At 36.7% G+C, this 15444-nt stretch overlaps 1 protein-coding gene across 1 annotated transcript; it reads left to right on the top strand.

The window, feature by feature from the left end:
• The first annotated feature begins 14 nt into the window (after positions 1–14).
• LOC114529303 lies at positions 15–3885 on the top strand. The gene is made up of 5 exons (XM_028551057.1): positions 15–75; positions 324–385; positions 1243–1304; positions 1542–1622; positions 1923–3885. Exons 1-5 carry the CDS (start codon positions 15–17, stop codon positions 2059–2061), a joined length of 405 nt encoding a protein of 134 aa, XP_028406858.1. The 3' UTR covers positions 2062–3885.
• The last annotated feature ends 11559 nt before the right edge of the window (positions 3886–15444 follow it).

Genomic DNA, 15444 nt, shown 5'->3' with positions numbered 1-15444 from the left:
GTGGACCAATGACAATGATATTTGGAATTGTGTACAATATCACTGCGAAACCAATAGTTAAAATGTATTTCAAAGGTTTATACCAACAGTCATATAGTGCAGTTAGTAAATACACATTTGTTTTAGTCAGTCGTGAAAAGAGTTATGTGATATTGTTATAGTCAGAGTTACCTTCAGCTGAGAAATAGGCTGAGGCATTATCATGCGTGTATCTGAATATAATTGGTGTCACACACGTTATAAAGTTGTATATTTGAACACTTTTATTCCAACGTCCACACGGTTGTGTGATTTAATACATTGTAATCCTCTTATATCCCTAGGAAGCCCTGGTTCGGCCAGTTCTCGGATCAAAGAGGCGAAAACTAAAAAGCAATTACATCATGTAAGTTGGAACATCGCTTGTTTTACTTATTTAGCTAATAATTTTGTGTAAATGTAGATGATTTTAATCGTTAGCGGAAAGGAATTTGTATAAGAAAACTCGGATTTATGCCCCAACGCCCCCTCATAAAATTGTTAACTCCCGCACAGCACTGTCAATGCTTATTCGCTTCACATAGTAATATAAATGTTTTTCTAACTGCGTTGCCTTGATATTACGGTATATTTTACGAGCTAAAATAAGGAAGTAAAATATTTTTATCACTGGGGTCTGTAGGACTAGGACTATGGGGCAAGAATTCACTGGATTTAGCCTCGCCTCTAAATTATGTTTTAAGGCGTCCTGCTGCGATTTTTAGTTCAAGAATGTTTCGAAAAATTATTGCCGGAAGTATCACAGACAAAGTGAAAGACATACGATTGAAAGGCTTATTTTAGTGTACTCTAAGAAAATTTGAATCCAGTTGTATAGCAGTGTCCAGTTGTATAGCAGTCAGTGAACTCTAGACTTTAGTTTAAAAGTGGACCAATGATAGTGATATTTGGAATTTGTACCATTTCACTGCGAAACCAATAGTTAAAATGTATTTCAAAGGTTTATACCAACAGTCATATAGTGCAGTTAGTAAATATACATTTGTTTTAGTCAGTCGTGAAAAGAGTTATGTGATATTGTGATACGTCAGAGTTACCTTCAGCTGAGAAATAGGCTGAGGCATTATCATGAGTGTATCTGAATATAATTGATGTCACACAGGTTATAAAGTTGTATATTTGAGTACTTTTATTCCAACGTCCACACATTACAACTTACACTGTTATGTCATTTAATACATTGCAATCCTCTTATATCCCTAGGAAGCCCTGGTTCGGCCAGTTCTCGGATCAAAGAGGCGAAAACTAGAAAGCAATTACATCATGTAAGTTGGAACATTGCTTGTTTTACTTATTTAGCTAATAATTTTGTGTAAATCTAGATGATTTTACTCGTTAGCGAAAAGTAATTTGTATAAGAAAACTCGGATTTGTAAGAAAACTCCAGTGTCTCTGAAACATCAAAAAAATCTAAGAAATTAATTATTTGAAAATAATGCAAAATGTTTCAATCATGTTATTATTGCGTTATTCAAAAGAAACTCTTTCTTTTTCTTTGGCAGAAATCTGACAAGATTGAAGTTCGAATTAAGAAAATCGTTGTTACGATTCATGAGACGTTTTCCGATGTTGTCACGTTCCAGGTGAGAGAAATAAGGCGACTGGAAGGACTTCGTTCGACCTGTTTCGCTAACAGCCAGGGGCATGTTGTATCAAGCCCGTTTAGCTTAAACGGATACAACCGGCTCCAGTACTGTATGCAAAATCCTCAATACCCTGTGTGCTGTCCAGTTAGGAACTCATAATAGCTCACAAGAATTAAATGCTTTCAATCGTGGTAACCCCACCTATGCCTGGGTAACGCGTGTACCTTCCCCCACACCCCTCCAGGAAATTGTTGGTGGTTCTGAATTCATTCCATTGCTTATTTTCTTCTTTCGTAGGGTCGTCCTTACCTTGAGAAAATGTCTAGTGATCGTACAGAAATGTTGTATTGGCTTCAACAGGAACGGCGAGAGACCGCTCTCGATATGGCGAAGAAAACTGTGGAACTTAGGATGTTGGAGATACCTACGACAGTAAATAACGTTGTGTGAATGTGTCATTTGTTTTTAATTTATTGTAAATGCTCAGTGGGGTGTTTGAAATTCAAACTAACTTCTCTACAGTCGAAGCAATAACAATGTTGTTTATACGATTATCACATATGTCTCATTGGTCACAATTTTAAGGTTAAAAGTTTGGTCGTCAGCTAAAACTAGAATTGGTGATCCTAAAATAAAACTAGATTCTAAAATATTAAAGTGCCCATGTCATAAAATTGGAATTTATCTCATTAGAATCGCCGTGAAACGTAGATTACGAAAATAGTAATCACATTTGAAATTGAGTTTGTTTTCGCGGAGAAATAAAGCGATAAAGTTTGAAAATTTCAAATTTTAACGGCAAAAGTTTTTGAAATCCGCGACAGTCGGAAACTGGTAACTAACACGTCACAATAGGAACTCGCATATTGCGCCTTTAGATAAATAATAGTATGTAGTACAAGAGAAGCGATTTTATGCCAGCTAAATTCGGTCATTAAACGTGGCAGAAATATGTCTTCATCAAGTTTAGCTATTGAGAAGTTACCAAAGGAATGACACCGATCAGAATGTTTTCCTGCCAATGCAATGCCAAGAAAAAACAAAAGTTAAGACCATGAACGCGGCTCAATGTCAGCCTTGTCAGGCAGTAAGAACACTTCGGACCATACATTAACGAACCAGATGCCGATGATAAGCTGAAAAGCTATCGCGAAATGGAGCAATCGTGCAACGATCATGGCATCGAAACTACAACGAAGACTTGATCGTAGGCGTCAGTAAATAGCAAATGTTTTTTTATTATCTTGATTGCGCGACTTGCTTTCCGTGACCCCAGAACATAATATCATTACGCTAGATATACAGTATTCAAATTACAAATAGATTCTATGGTAGTAATCTGGCAATTGTACTTAACTTAATTCTAAAGTTTCGTCCTAGTTGATCGTCATTCGTAATTGCGCACATGCAGTTCACCCGGGTGTAGATAAAAGGCGGACGCGGACCCCTAATACATTTTACTGCCCTATATAAATATTATATTAATAGCATTATGATGGAGGTTTTCCTGTGGCTCATGAGTGCCGGTATTTCTACAATGTGTTTATGTGTAGTTAAGTCACGCATGCCTGTGTGATTCTCTGGTTTATTTTCATTACAAATCAACTGAGCTAGAGTATGAGTGCATGGAGTTCCCATGCGCTTTCAAAAAAAATAGTTCAATGAGAGACTTAGAGTTATCAATATTAACTGAGAAATCTAACACGTCTCGCGCAAAAGAAACATATCAAATCATGTGTATATAAATATAACCCAGTACATTTCGCTTTTATTATGGCATCTTTTTTACCAACATTCTTTAGCTGTCTTTACTAAAATCTGCGCACTCGCATCTTTTGAGACGTTATTTACTTCGGTAAATCCTTTATCTGTTAACTTAAACACTGCCTAACGTGTTTACAACACAGTGATGACTAATGGCGTATTTGCAATTATTGCACGACTGTTGCTAGGAACGTACAATTATTAAAGCCATTTCACAACACATTTTGATAATATATGAGTCACTTTATACAGAATTGTCTGTTAAGTAAGAACAACCACTTTTTTGCGCAGTTAGCCTCTACTTATTACTTCTATGCAATAGAGTTACTAAATTGTCGTGTCGAACGAGTTCCTATTGTGACGTCAAACACCTTGTTTCGCACCAGTCTCATTTGCGCGGTTTTCAGAGTTTTCATTCCACCAAAATCAGTGTTTAGATGGCAATAACTCGAAAAATAAAAAACCAATTTCAGTTTTGATTTAGAACTTACTAACTCATTTCAAACAAAGATTCTAAAAATCTAAATTCCAATTTTATGACATGGGCACTTTAAAGAAAATTTAAGATGTGCTGCTTGTCATGAACGGTGGGCGGTCATGAATGTTCACTATTTTCTGTTAACAATGCATAGTTTGTTATAATATTCGATATGGTAAACTCAGTTAAAACTCCGCATAAACTTATAAAATCCTGCCCAAATCAAGTAAAGTTTCTGCAAGTTTGTAGGCATTCGATTAATCCCATTAGAATATATTCGGCGTGATATATCCTTAGCTCTATATATTGTGTTATGATAAGGCAGCTAATAATAACTGATAATAGAATAATTTAGGTAAAAAATGCAATAATTGGAATGATTTTGATCGAATTTAATGGCATTCAAGAGTAATTGGCCTACCGTCGAAACTCGAAACTAGCATAATAATGACTTGTAGTTTTTCAAATTTTAACAAAAGCATACATAAAAGAGGGGAGCGTTGGTACGTAAAACAATGGGATATGAAACGTTTCAGGATTTTAAGGATTGATGGTTGTCCAGTATACGGGTCTGTACGCGGTTTTCGGTTTCGGTCGTAATTTACTAGGCGGGGTCGAAGGTTTTTTTTTGTGCGGTTTCGGATTCCAGTAGGCCCCAACAACCCCTCATAAAATTGTTAACTTCCGCACAGCACTGTCAATGCTTATTCGCTTTACATAGTAATATAAATGTTTTTCTGACTGCATTGCCTGGATATTACGGTATATTTTACGAGCTAAAATAAGGAAGTAAAATATTTTTATCACTGGGGTCTGTAGGACTAGGACTATGGGGCAAGAATTCACAGGATTTAGCCTTGCCTCTAAATTATGTTTTATGGCGTCCTGCTGCGATTTTTATTTCAAGAATGTTCCGAAAATTTATTGCCGGAATTATCAAAGACAAAGTGAAAGACAAACGATTGAAATGCTTATTTTAGTGTTACTCTAAGAAAATTTGAATGACATTCCGAGTATTCTCGTTGTAAAATATTTTAGGTTTTTCAATTAGCAATGTTCAGGTCTTATCTTGTCGTGAATTGAATTACGCTGGTTGCTGTACCTTGTCAACCTTGTCTAGAAACTTCACGCCTTTCTAACAACGATTTCAGCCTAGTTTCTTGACCTTGTCTTAATAATTTCAGTGGCATTTAGTCCTCGCTAGTCCAATCATTATGTAAATAATGTTATGTTCCATCATATCCCAGCATGCCCCTGACTATGTATTGCACTTGTGGTTGCAACTTTGCGCCAGAAAATTTGCAATCATTTGGCGTGACTATAAGAATAAAGTTATTTTGAGTTGCAATCACTGAGCTATATAGTGGCATTACTTCCGTCTAGCTTGGACCACTCAATGGACTGATAAAGGCAGACTGCTGAGAATTTCTGTTGCCATAACCCGCATTTTATATTGGATTGAGTTGATAGAGGAGATGGATGGTGGACGAAATAGATCGATAATATTTAGTGATGAAACAAGTAAATGATGAATTTTTTAATTGACGTATATCACACTATTCTGCAGTAAATTCCAATTCACTGTGTCTGTGTAATTTGATCTGTGTGATTTGATCTGTGTGATTTGATCTGTGTGATTTGATCTGTGATTTCATCTGTGATTTGATCTGTGTTGGATCTGTGTATTTGATCCGATTCACTGTATTATTATTATTATTATTTTATTAAAAATTTTATTTACAGACACTAGCCCCGTCAGTTACGACTGATTTCCACGGAGGGCGTCTACTTAATTACATTATGAGCGTCTACTTAATTACACTATACAAATATAAACTATATATAATATGCAGAATTAACTACTTGAATTTATGAGCCTCTTGAAACAATGAATCGATTGAGCAGACTTAGCTTCACGCGAAAGACTATTCCATAATACAGCTCCTCTATATTTAAAACTTCTTTTGAGAAACTCTTTCTTAGGTCTCGGGATTGATAGATCAGTATCGTAATGTCTCAGGTTATAACCATTTTCAATCACACTACGCTCAGAAAAGGATTCGCGAAGGCACGGAGCAGTACCGTTATTTAGGATATTATAAACGAGAACTGCTTTGTTAGTTTTATATTTAGTTTCGAGATTTTTCCATCTAAGCTGCTCCAGGAGTTCAGAGGAGCTTGTATTGTAGTCTGCCCCCGTTAACACCCGAGCAGCCCTATTTTGAAATTTTTGCAACTTTTCTTTCAATAATAGACCGCAATTGTCCCAAAGAGGGGAACAATAGTCAAAGTATGGTTGAATTAAAGCTTTGTAAATGGTGTGCATGGTTTCTTCAGGAACAAAGGGTTTAACTCGTCTCATTACACCTATTCCCGCGCCTACCTTTCTGCTTATTGCATTTATATGGGCTTCCCAATTAAGTTGTTCATCAATCTCGACGCCCAAACATTTAAAAGATCTATAACGGGTTACTGGTACATTTCCAAAGATCACTGACTTATTTCCTAGTTTATTTTGAATGTTATACGAAGAGCCTACAAACAAAAGTTTAGTTTTGGTAGTATGATGTTGCAATTTATTATCACTAAGCCATTTACTGATATTTTTTAAATCAGAATTCAACATATCTACTAATTCATCAAAGTTATCCGACGACGCAAAGATTTGAGTGTCGTCTGCATATATTCCAGGGGTAGTAGATTTTAGGTACTCTGGTAAGTCATTGATATACAGCAGAAACAACAGGGGACCCAGAATGGAACCTTGGGGAACTCCACTTATTATTTCTTTGCGAGTCGATATATAGCCATTCACATAACACACCTGCTCGATTAGTCAAATAGGAAGCAAACCAAGCAAGTTCGGAGTGTTTTATTCCAAACTGGTTTTTCATTTTTATCAGTAGAATTTCATGATCAATTGAGTCAAAAGCTTTTCGAATATCTAAGGAAACTATACCAGTAATTTTACCCTCGTCCATATTTTCCAACCATTTATCACACATTTGAAGAAGTAGAGTTAATGTTGAGTGTTTTGGTCTAAAGCCAGATTGAAATTTTGAAATCAGTAAGTTCTCTGACAGATAGTCATATAGTTGTCGAAAAATTTCTTTCTCAAATATTTTGCTAACAATTGGCAGAATGGAGATCGGACGGTAATTTTCACACTTTCTCCTATCTTCGGATTTATAGATTGGTTGGACTCGTGCTATTTTCCAATCATTGACAAATTTCCCAGTATATAATGATAGATTAAAAATGGCAGTCAGTGATGGAGCAATTATATCCGCAGATAGTTTAAGTACTTTTGCTGGAATTTTATCGAGTCCCGTAGCTTTAGAAACTTTTAGAGATTTTAGATTATTTGCAATTTGATCAATACTTAGACCTGAGAAGCAAAATGTTGAACGGCAAGTAGAATCCTTAACATTTGTTTCGTAGGCAGCGTTACAATTTGTCACTTCAGCCGCTAGTGACGGGCCAATATTAACAAAATAGTTATTTAGTTGATTTGCAATTGAAACTCCGTCTGTAATAACTGCCGCCGATATTGAGTTCATTGACTATTGTAGATTTACTACCGTCTTTACCTAGAAGAGTATTAATTAATGACCAGCTTTTTTTAACATTTCTCTGCTGAGAGGATTCTGAAAGTTTATTATTAAAGTAGTTAGCTTTAGCTTTCCTTATTTCAGAATTCACTTTGTTTCTGATGGTTTTATACTTTTCCCAATGCGCTTCAGAGCCAAATTTTTTAGCCAATTTCTGATGGAGGTCTCTTTCCCTCATAAGTTGCTTTATGGATGCATTTACCCATGGCATTGATTTAGTTTTAGTCCGCCTACTCTGAATTGGCGCATGCCTATCGAGTGTCTCTAGAAAGAATAATTTCCAAATTTGCCAGCTATCATTTGGGTCATTAAATTGGTTCACATAATCCCAGGGAACCGTATTTAAGTCTTCGAGAAACTGTCGTTCATTAAAATTTTTAAAATTTCGAAATTCCTTAAAGGCTTGTTTTTTCTTTGGAAACACCATTTTTTTGACAGCAAAAATTAGGTTATGATCGGAAATCCCCAAATTAATTACTCCATAGTTAGAAATACTCTCAGGATTGTTAGCTAGAACCAAGTCAATTAAGGTTGCAGTTGTTTTAGTCACCCTAGTTGGTTCTTCTATCAGTTGTTTCAGCTGATATAACGTACATATATTTAATAATGTTTGCGTGTGATTATCATATGGGGATTTACTAACGTCACAATTAAAGTCCCCTAAAGCTATTAATTCTTTATTTTCCATATCACATTTTTGAATAAAGCGTTCAAAGTCGTCAAACAAACTTATATTAGCATTCGGAGGTCTGTACCAAGAACAAACTAAGAATGGCTTGCTATATTGACGAAAAATTTCAATGCACACCATTTCAAGCGAATTTGGGACCAATTCTGTACGTTCAACACATGAAAAGCAGTTTCTAACATATAAAACGACACCCCCACCGTGTCTATTACGATCCTTTCTGAATAAATCGTATCCAGGTATTTTAATTTCATGGTCTGAGACAAATTCATCGATTTTGGACTCATTGATGGCTAAGACATCAATCGGACATTTTTCCAATATTACTCGAAGCTCATCGATATGCTTCAAGAGGCTATTAACATTTAGGCTAGCTATTCGAAAACCTTTGAGATTAGCAATTTCGCTAAGAGCAGATTCAGAATTACAATTTGCTATTGCCGGGTCATTCAACAAGTCATTTAGTTGATTATCGGAGGTTATTGCTGAAATGTCCGGGGAAATATCATGTCAATTAGGTATATTATTTGCAAATTCTCTTAAATTGTCCTGAAGAATTGAGCTGCCTACATTATTTAGATGAAGGCCTCTGAAGTTCAAATGGGAACTATTAATGTTAGCATTTTCTAAATACGATATTTGGGAGTGTTTACAATGACTTCTTAGCATATCATTAACTTGTTTTACCTTACCAGCAAGTTCTTGATTATCATTCCTTACCACAAGTGCTGAGACACCTACAACTGTATCTGGAGAGGAGTGCTTGATTGTGTTCGTAAGATCTACGATAGAATCGGCAACAACTTTTGCGGACGAACTCTTAAGATTGTTGGTTCCCAACGTGAAGAATCAGCTTATCTGGTCTTTTCCTGATTAGCGGTTTAATAAAGTCATTCATGTCTTCAACAGTTGCTCCTGGAAAGGGCTTTACCACATAGAAGTGATCCTATCTACATTACTCATTTTGCACCAATAACATTTTTAACCATGGAGTCACCAGCGATGACAACGGTTTTCTTTTTTGCTGGGTGTATCGTCGTTCGGTTGAAGGCAGTTTTTGACGCAGCCATATCATCGGTTATTGCTGACTTTACAGTTTGCGTGGCCGACGTTGCTATTGACGTATTGATCTTTTTCTTTTTTGGTGTTTGCTTTAGGCCTTGTTTATTGGACGTATCGCCATAAAAAGCATCCTTATCATTATCGTTGCTTGTAGATACATTAGAACTATCGCCAGATGCTTCATCATTCAGGGTCATATATCTGTTGGAATCCTCTACAACAAAGCAGTCACGGTCATTACTCTCAGCAACACGAGCGGACATCGCATTTCTCTCTTTAACTTGAGTCCAGCCATTCTGTTTGATAACATTTGATGATTGATTATTTCCCGTTTTGCTTTTCGATGAAGATTGGCGATAGTCATCATGTATGAGGCTTATCGCAGTTATCAAGCTCGCCTTTTCGTCTTTTAATATTTTGATTTTGGTATTCAAATCAGAAAGAACATTAGCGAGATTATTCATGCATTCAGTATGTTCGGCATTTTCCTTCAGGAGATTTTCATTCTGTCGTTGAAGTTTCTCATTTTCACGGCGAAGATTGTACATTTCGAGACTCTCTTTGCCAGATGCCGATTTTATACTTACAGGTAAGGCCTTAATGTTAGATATTGAGGCTTTGTTTTCTTCAATACCTAGTTTGAGCTGCTCGATTTGTACTTTGATCTCATTAACTGCTTCAGTGATCATCTCACCATACATGTGCTCGGCTTGATATTTTTTTTGCGTTTCATCGTATATTTGAGGACCTTCTTCTGGTTGAACAGTTTCGTCTGCTTTCCCAAAACTTTGTGATGAAGCTATACTGTCGCCGTCGTCTTTGCCTTCGGCAGAAACCAACTCGTCATCTTGCGGATCCCCGTCACTTTCGTCCATTGAATTCGCGATCAGTTTAAGCTCATTGCGAAGCAACTCGCCGTCTTGACCTTTAATTATCAATGAATTACTTGTTGAGTACCATCTGATCGTTATATCTGCATTTTCAAATGATTTACATCCACCTCTGGGTACGAGCCATTTTGAATCGATCTTCAAGATTTTATCGCAAGTCTTTTTAAGGTCTTCAAAGCTGCCTAACCATTTGAAAGAACCTCTAGTTGTAATAAACAAATTAGCTTGAAAATTATCTTGATTCATCGCTATAGCGAAGCACGAAGATGCACGAAGATTAGATTCTTAAAAAGTAATCAACTTAGCAGAGCTCTAAGAACACGTCCGTCTCCCACGAACACGTATATCAATCTGTGATTTGTGTAAAATAATCTGGGATTATTTTCTTCATTTAAACTGCTACAGTTAATTTCTTGTTTTTTAATTTAATTCGTAAAATAAGTTTGAAAGTAATTATACCTTGCATTTGGACTATAGAAAAAGTGCATTGACCGTTCAGAAGATTTGTTCTCATATCAAGTTTTGTTGTTGTAGCTTTAAATAGCGAAAGTTCATCATCTTCTATAAACCAGGATGAGGAGATGTTAATCAGGATGAATGATAGGCGAAATGGATCGAACAGACAAGCAGTTCACCAGCCGTTCGAGGTATATGATACATTAGTAATACGCGTACGAAAGACTATTCTCGTGCAGTATAATGCAGCAAACTGAAAATGTTAATTCACGACGTTACATTGTATCCTTGACCTGGACCAACATTATAAGCTATGAGGTTAGATGTATAGCTACGAAATTGACCCTAACCCAAACCAGAGTTATATTTAATATATATGCCAACCCCAAACCACAAGCCCGCGAGATGGAGGATATAGTGACGCCATGTTATTCTTTGATGACTATAAATAATATTGCGAATTCTTTAAATTAATTGTTTGCGCCCAATGAGAAAAAAATTTTTCCGACCGTCAAAATATTTGAAAGCGACAGAGAACATCCTACGATTGAATTACGATTTGTGAAAACAAATCGTTATTTGTCTGACCCAAGTATTTTTCTCTGTTCACGTCAAGGGTGGTCGTTTGCTTGCTGGATCGAACCAGCCTCCACTAACTTCTCCAGGCGTGCCAGCTTCAGTAAATGAATTCTTCTGCAGCATATCCGGCATTCCACTGGACCTCAATGCGAAGTTAGACTTAGACGAAGGTATAAAAAACCTTGTCAGTGATGAATTTACCAAGACGTTTAGAATAAAAATTGAAATAACTTTATGTAGATGAGTGTAATGAAAATCGTTTTGGAGCGCAGGAATTTCCAGAACGACCACACAAGTCAATTGGGGATGATCGCGGTACGACTTTACAAGACCGTCAAGACGTGTCAGATTATGACCAATCTTTAACACTGCATGCGAATTCACCGATTTATGATCGCGATCCCTCACCCCACAGCCACGATGAACCCCAAGTTTTTCCCTCCCAATGCCAAATGAGCAGAGTTAAAACATATGAGAAAAGCAGTTACTTGGTCCACCGCGTTGACACTACTTTGGTGAAAAGATTAAAACAGTATCCCAGTTCTCCGTATAAAGAGCTTGCCGCTGACAAGTTTCTCAGCGATAAAGGTAAGCTTGAAAGGAAAATAGGGAATTAATAGTAGTAACTATATAAGTAAAAGGTATAAAGATACGTGCATTTCAGTCATTTTCTTAAATTATACGATAAATTAAACTAAACTTAAACATAAACACTAATCAAACTACAAATATACATGCTAACAGTGAAATTTCAGTACCTGAAGGGTGGATCTTCAGGTCAAGGGAGGACTTTGTCTACTACACTGCTATTTTCAAATCTACTATTCGTTCTGTCTCATACTTCTGCGGACGCTTAACTGATTAGCAGTCACTCATACAGTATCTTTTTTATGAACTTAATAACTAACATTAACTAGATATATTAGATTAAAATTAATTTGATTATAATTATGGAATGTTGCTGGCTATTCAAACCAATGGTGTTGCATGGTAGAATATTAATAATAGCAATTATCGGAGACACGCTAGTGATACTACTACAGCTTGTTCTGGGTCTTACTTATTAGTATTATTCGAATAGTTAGTATAATTAGTTAGTATTATTCAAATAAAAGAAAGACGAGGAGAAACCTTCTCTAAGCATGTAGCGAGATTACTTACAGGATCACAATGATCTTATTCTCGCGGGAAAATGAAACGAACTTTTTTGTACAAAAACTATAGCAGCTCATCCTGTACGCAGCTGTGTGGCAATATGAATTTTTTGCAGATAATTATCGAGATGTTTCAAATTTGAATCATCGTTTGGGTTATACATCCTATGATACTGAAGATTCCTCAGTTCAAAACCACGCTGCAACACATGAAATGTCGCATTTAAGTGGATCACTACCGCCCACTGAAAACTCCTGGGGTGAAGATTCCTTACTTCAAATTCTAAACGAAATTCCAGAGGAAATTCTATCGCCGTACACTGAGAAATTGCTCGGTACTATGGATCCATTCTATGAAAATTTTATGAATCTGACAACAATGTCAGAAGAGTCAAATATGTCAAACCCTTTTAACAATGAAGATACAAATGACAATCTGACCCCACCAGTTCCTAACAGAGAAACTTCTGATTTCGTGAACAAATTTGATGCTACGGTACCTAGTGTAACCCCGGGTACATCTTCTGGGATACCCATGGACACAACGAATTCAGCGAAAGTTGATCGTAATGGTGATTGCATCACTGCACGTCATCTTGGTACAGAATCCAGTCTTCAAAACAATGTATTATCTCTGCCGAGTTTTTCCTATGCGTCCACCAGTCCACCCGTTCAAAAAAGATCCTCTTCCCCCCCTGGAAGCCATGTGAGCGTGAATATGAAACCTGTCACCAGAAGGAAACGTTTTGAGGACAGTAACCAAACTGATGTCCCAGCATTTAAGAAAAGATTGGAAGAACCTTGTTGCTCTAGGGATGTAACTTCATCTGTGGACGAAGAAAGACTTCTCGTGTCTACGGGTGGGGCTTCATCTGTGAATAAAGAAGGACGTCCTGTAGCATCACCCCGTGGTAGAACAACTCGTGTCCGCGGACCGTCAAAAGAAGCTCGTTTAACAGAACAGGAAAATCAGCTCGAGAGAGAGAATGAAGATTTGAAAGCCCATGTGCAGGAGTTGTCAAAACAGATCGAGTTCCTGAGGAACTATATAGGCAGTAAATTAAAAGGTTAGCTGCTTTAGTACTTCGTCTCTGGAAGGTTTTTTTGACAAAAACGCATTTTACAAATTATTTTGATGGCACAATTCGTTCTGCTCTAAAACTTTGTGTTTATCGCCAGCATTCTGTGCTGTGAGCGACCATGAACTTTTTTCTTTTCATTTCCTTATCACAATCATCGGCTTTTTCAAGTTTTGGAATACGCTCTCAAATTACTTTATGACCAACCCTTAGTTGTAGATCACTCGTGAAAGATACATACAGGGTTCGTACAGAAATTGAAAGTCCTTGAATAAATTTATGGGGAAGCATTTAAAAGTAATTGGATTTCTTTATTCAAAAGTAAAGCCTAATCAAATTCAGTATTTCCCTGAGTTTTTTCTCGACCTGTACGAATCCTGCGAAAGTGAATAAGTTAATCAGCGCAAATGTAGCGCGCCCAAATATAGAGGGCATTAGCATATATCACGTTTAATGTAATCGCTTTAAGTTTGCGCAGTTATTATTAATAGTACAAATATATTATACAAGTTATTCAGTAAAAACCTGCGTTGAAATTGACATTAAAAGGCGAATGTTGACCGCACAAATCTGCAGATCGGTTGTTTAAAGTTTGACTGGCACTATAACCCTTCAAGAGTTAAATCTGAAACAGCAGTGTTTGAATATATATTTCTGCATGGTCTTTTATATTAAAACGTGAGAAATTAAAATTTCTGTCGACCCTGGAATGATTTCTCGATTAGCATGATTAAGATGGTGTAAAGTTTGATGTAAAGATTTAAAGATTTAATCCAGGATTAAGTCAGCCTACTTTTAAGCAACCGATCTCGTAGTATATTGAATGAAAGCTAATGCAGTTTTTAATTAATATAAATAAGTATTTCATCTCAATGTATCAGAGATGTTTTAGGAAGCTTACAAGCTTTGCGTTTATAGGTTAAACGGCAGAACTGTCAGTTTTCAACTGTAATATATCGTGATCTGATCTCCTTAGGATAAGTGCAAAACGTTGCGTGAATAATCAAGCAAAAAATACCAACTCTGTCGTTTTCCGTTGCCCAAAAACGCGAAGCTTAATTTTCTGCGTAATCGATGTAATTAATCAGTAATACTAAAGAACGTAAAATTATATAACAATTCGTTCCCATTTTTGCGTGACTGGTTTGTTTCCACGATGGTGTAATTCTAGTGTATAATGCACTTTTATGAATAAAGTTCAGAAAAAAGTCAAGCATTGCTCCTTGTCCTTGTGGAAGCATTGCTCCTTGGTGTTCAAGATTGCATAATGTTCATTGATACCTGTTGGCTGTGGTTTGATATCTGCCTGATGTCAACGGATGCCGGGGTTTTATTTTAACTAATTTTGGGAATACCGTAATTACTCGAATAAACGCCGCGGCGTTTATTGCATTTTTAGCAATTAAGATGCGGCGTTTATTCGAGGGCGGCGTTTATTCAAGGGAGGCGTTTATTGCAAACTCGTAACAACCCTGAATTGATTGTGTGATTTAAACGCCAATTTAACCAATACAATCTAGTGTTACTGGCAGGATTCTCGGCTGTTACCACGGATTTACGCATCGCAGAAGTTTTGGAGAGAGAGCAAGCAGCAAAGCTATGAAGTATAGCCACTTTGAACTGAATAACATTCAAATTGAGAACAATAAATTTCCACGACTGGTTTAGATTCAATGTTGTCTTTTTTTATAAAGATAGGTACTTGAATTTCTTACAATGGTTATGAATAAATGTTCGAATAAACGCCGCAATAACAAAAAGGTTGCGGCGTTTATTTGAGGGCGGCGTTTAATGATATTTTTGCTTGTCCCCGCGGCGTTAATTCGAGGGCGGCGTTTATTCAAGGGAGGCGTTTATTCGAGTAATTACGGTAGGAGATATTCCACATTTATAAACAGCAAATATTCATCGCAGAGTGACCGTACTTTTTGAAAACCGTAACCTAAGGCAACACTTCGCTTGAAATAGTAACTTCCAGCACATATACTAATTTATGGAATAATGAATTTATGACGTCATACCAAGGCCCCAGGGGCGGCGGAACAGGGGGTTAGGGGG

The sequence above is a fragment of the Dendronephthya gigantea genome, unplaced genomic scaffold (assembly GCF_004324835.1).
Source record: "Dendronephthya gigantea isolate DGI-Jeju-01 unplaced genomic scaffold, DenGig_1.0 000056F, whole genome shotgun sequence".
NCBI classification, from domain to species: domain Eukaryota; kingdom Metazoa; phylum Cnidaria; class Anthozoa; order Malacalcyonacea; family Nephtheidae; genus Dendronephthya; species Dendronephthya gigantea.
The sequence above is the reverse complement of the archived record's forward strand: the minus strand, read 5'-3'. Positions and strand labels throughout refer to the sequence as shown.

What these genes read in the sequence shown, in the direction of transcription:
- LOC114529303 (XM_028551057.1), top strand. Translation starts at nt 15, where the DNA reads ATGATATTTGGAATTGTGTACAATATCACTGCGAAACCAATAGTTAAA. An exon ending in AGTTAAAATGTATTTCAAAG is followed by an intron (nt 76 to 323) that starts GTTTATACCAAC and finishes TTATATCCCTAG; the next exon opens with GAAGCCCTGGTTCGGCCAGT. An exon ending in CCGATGTTGTCACGTTCCAG is followed by an intron (nt 1,623 to 1,922) that starts GTGAGAGAAATA and finishes CTTCTTTCGTAG; the next exon opens with GGTCGTCCTTACCTTGAGAA.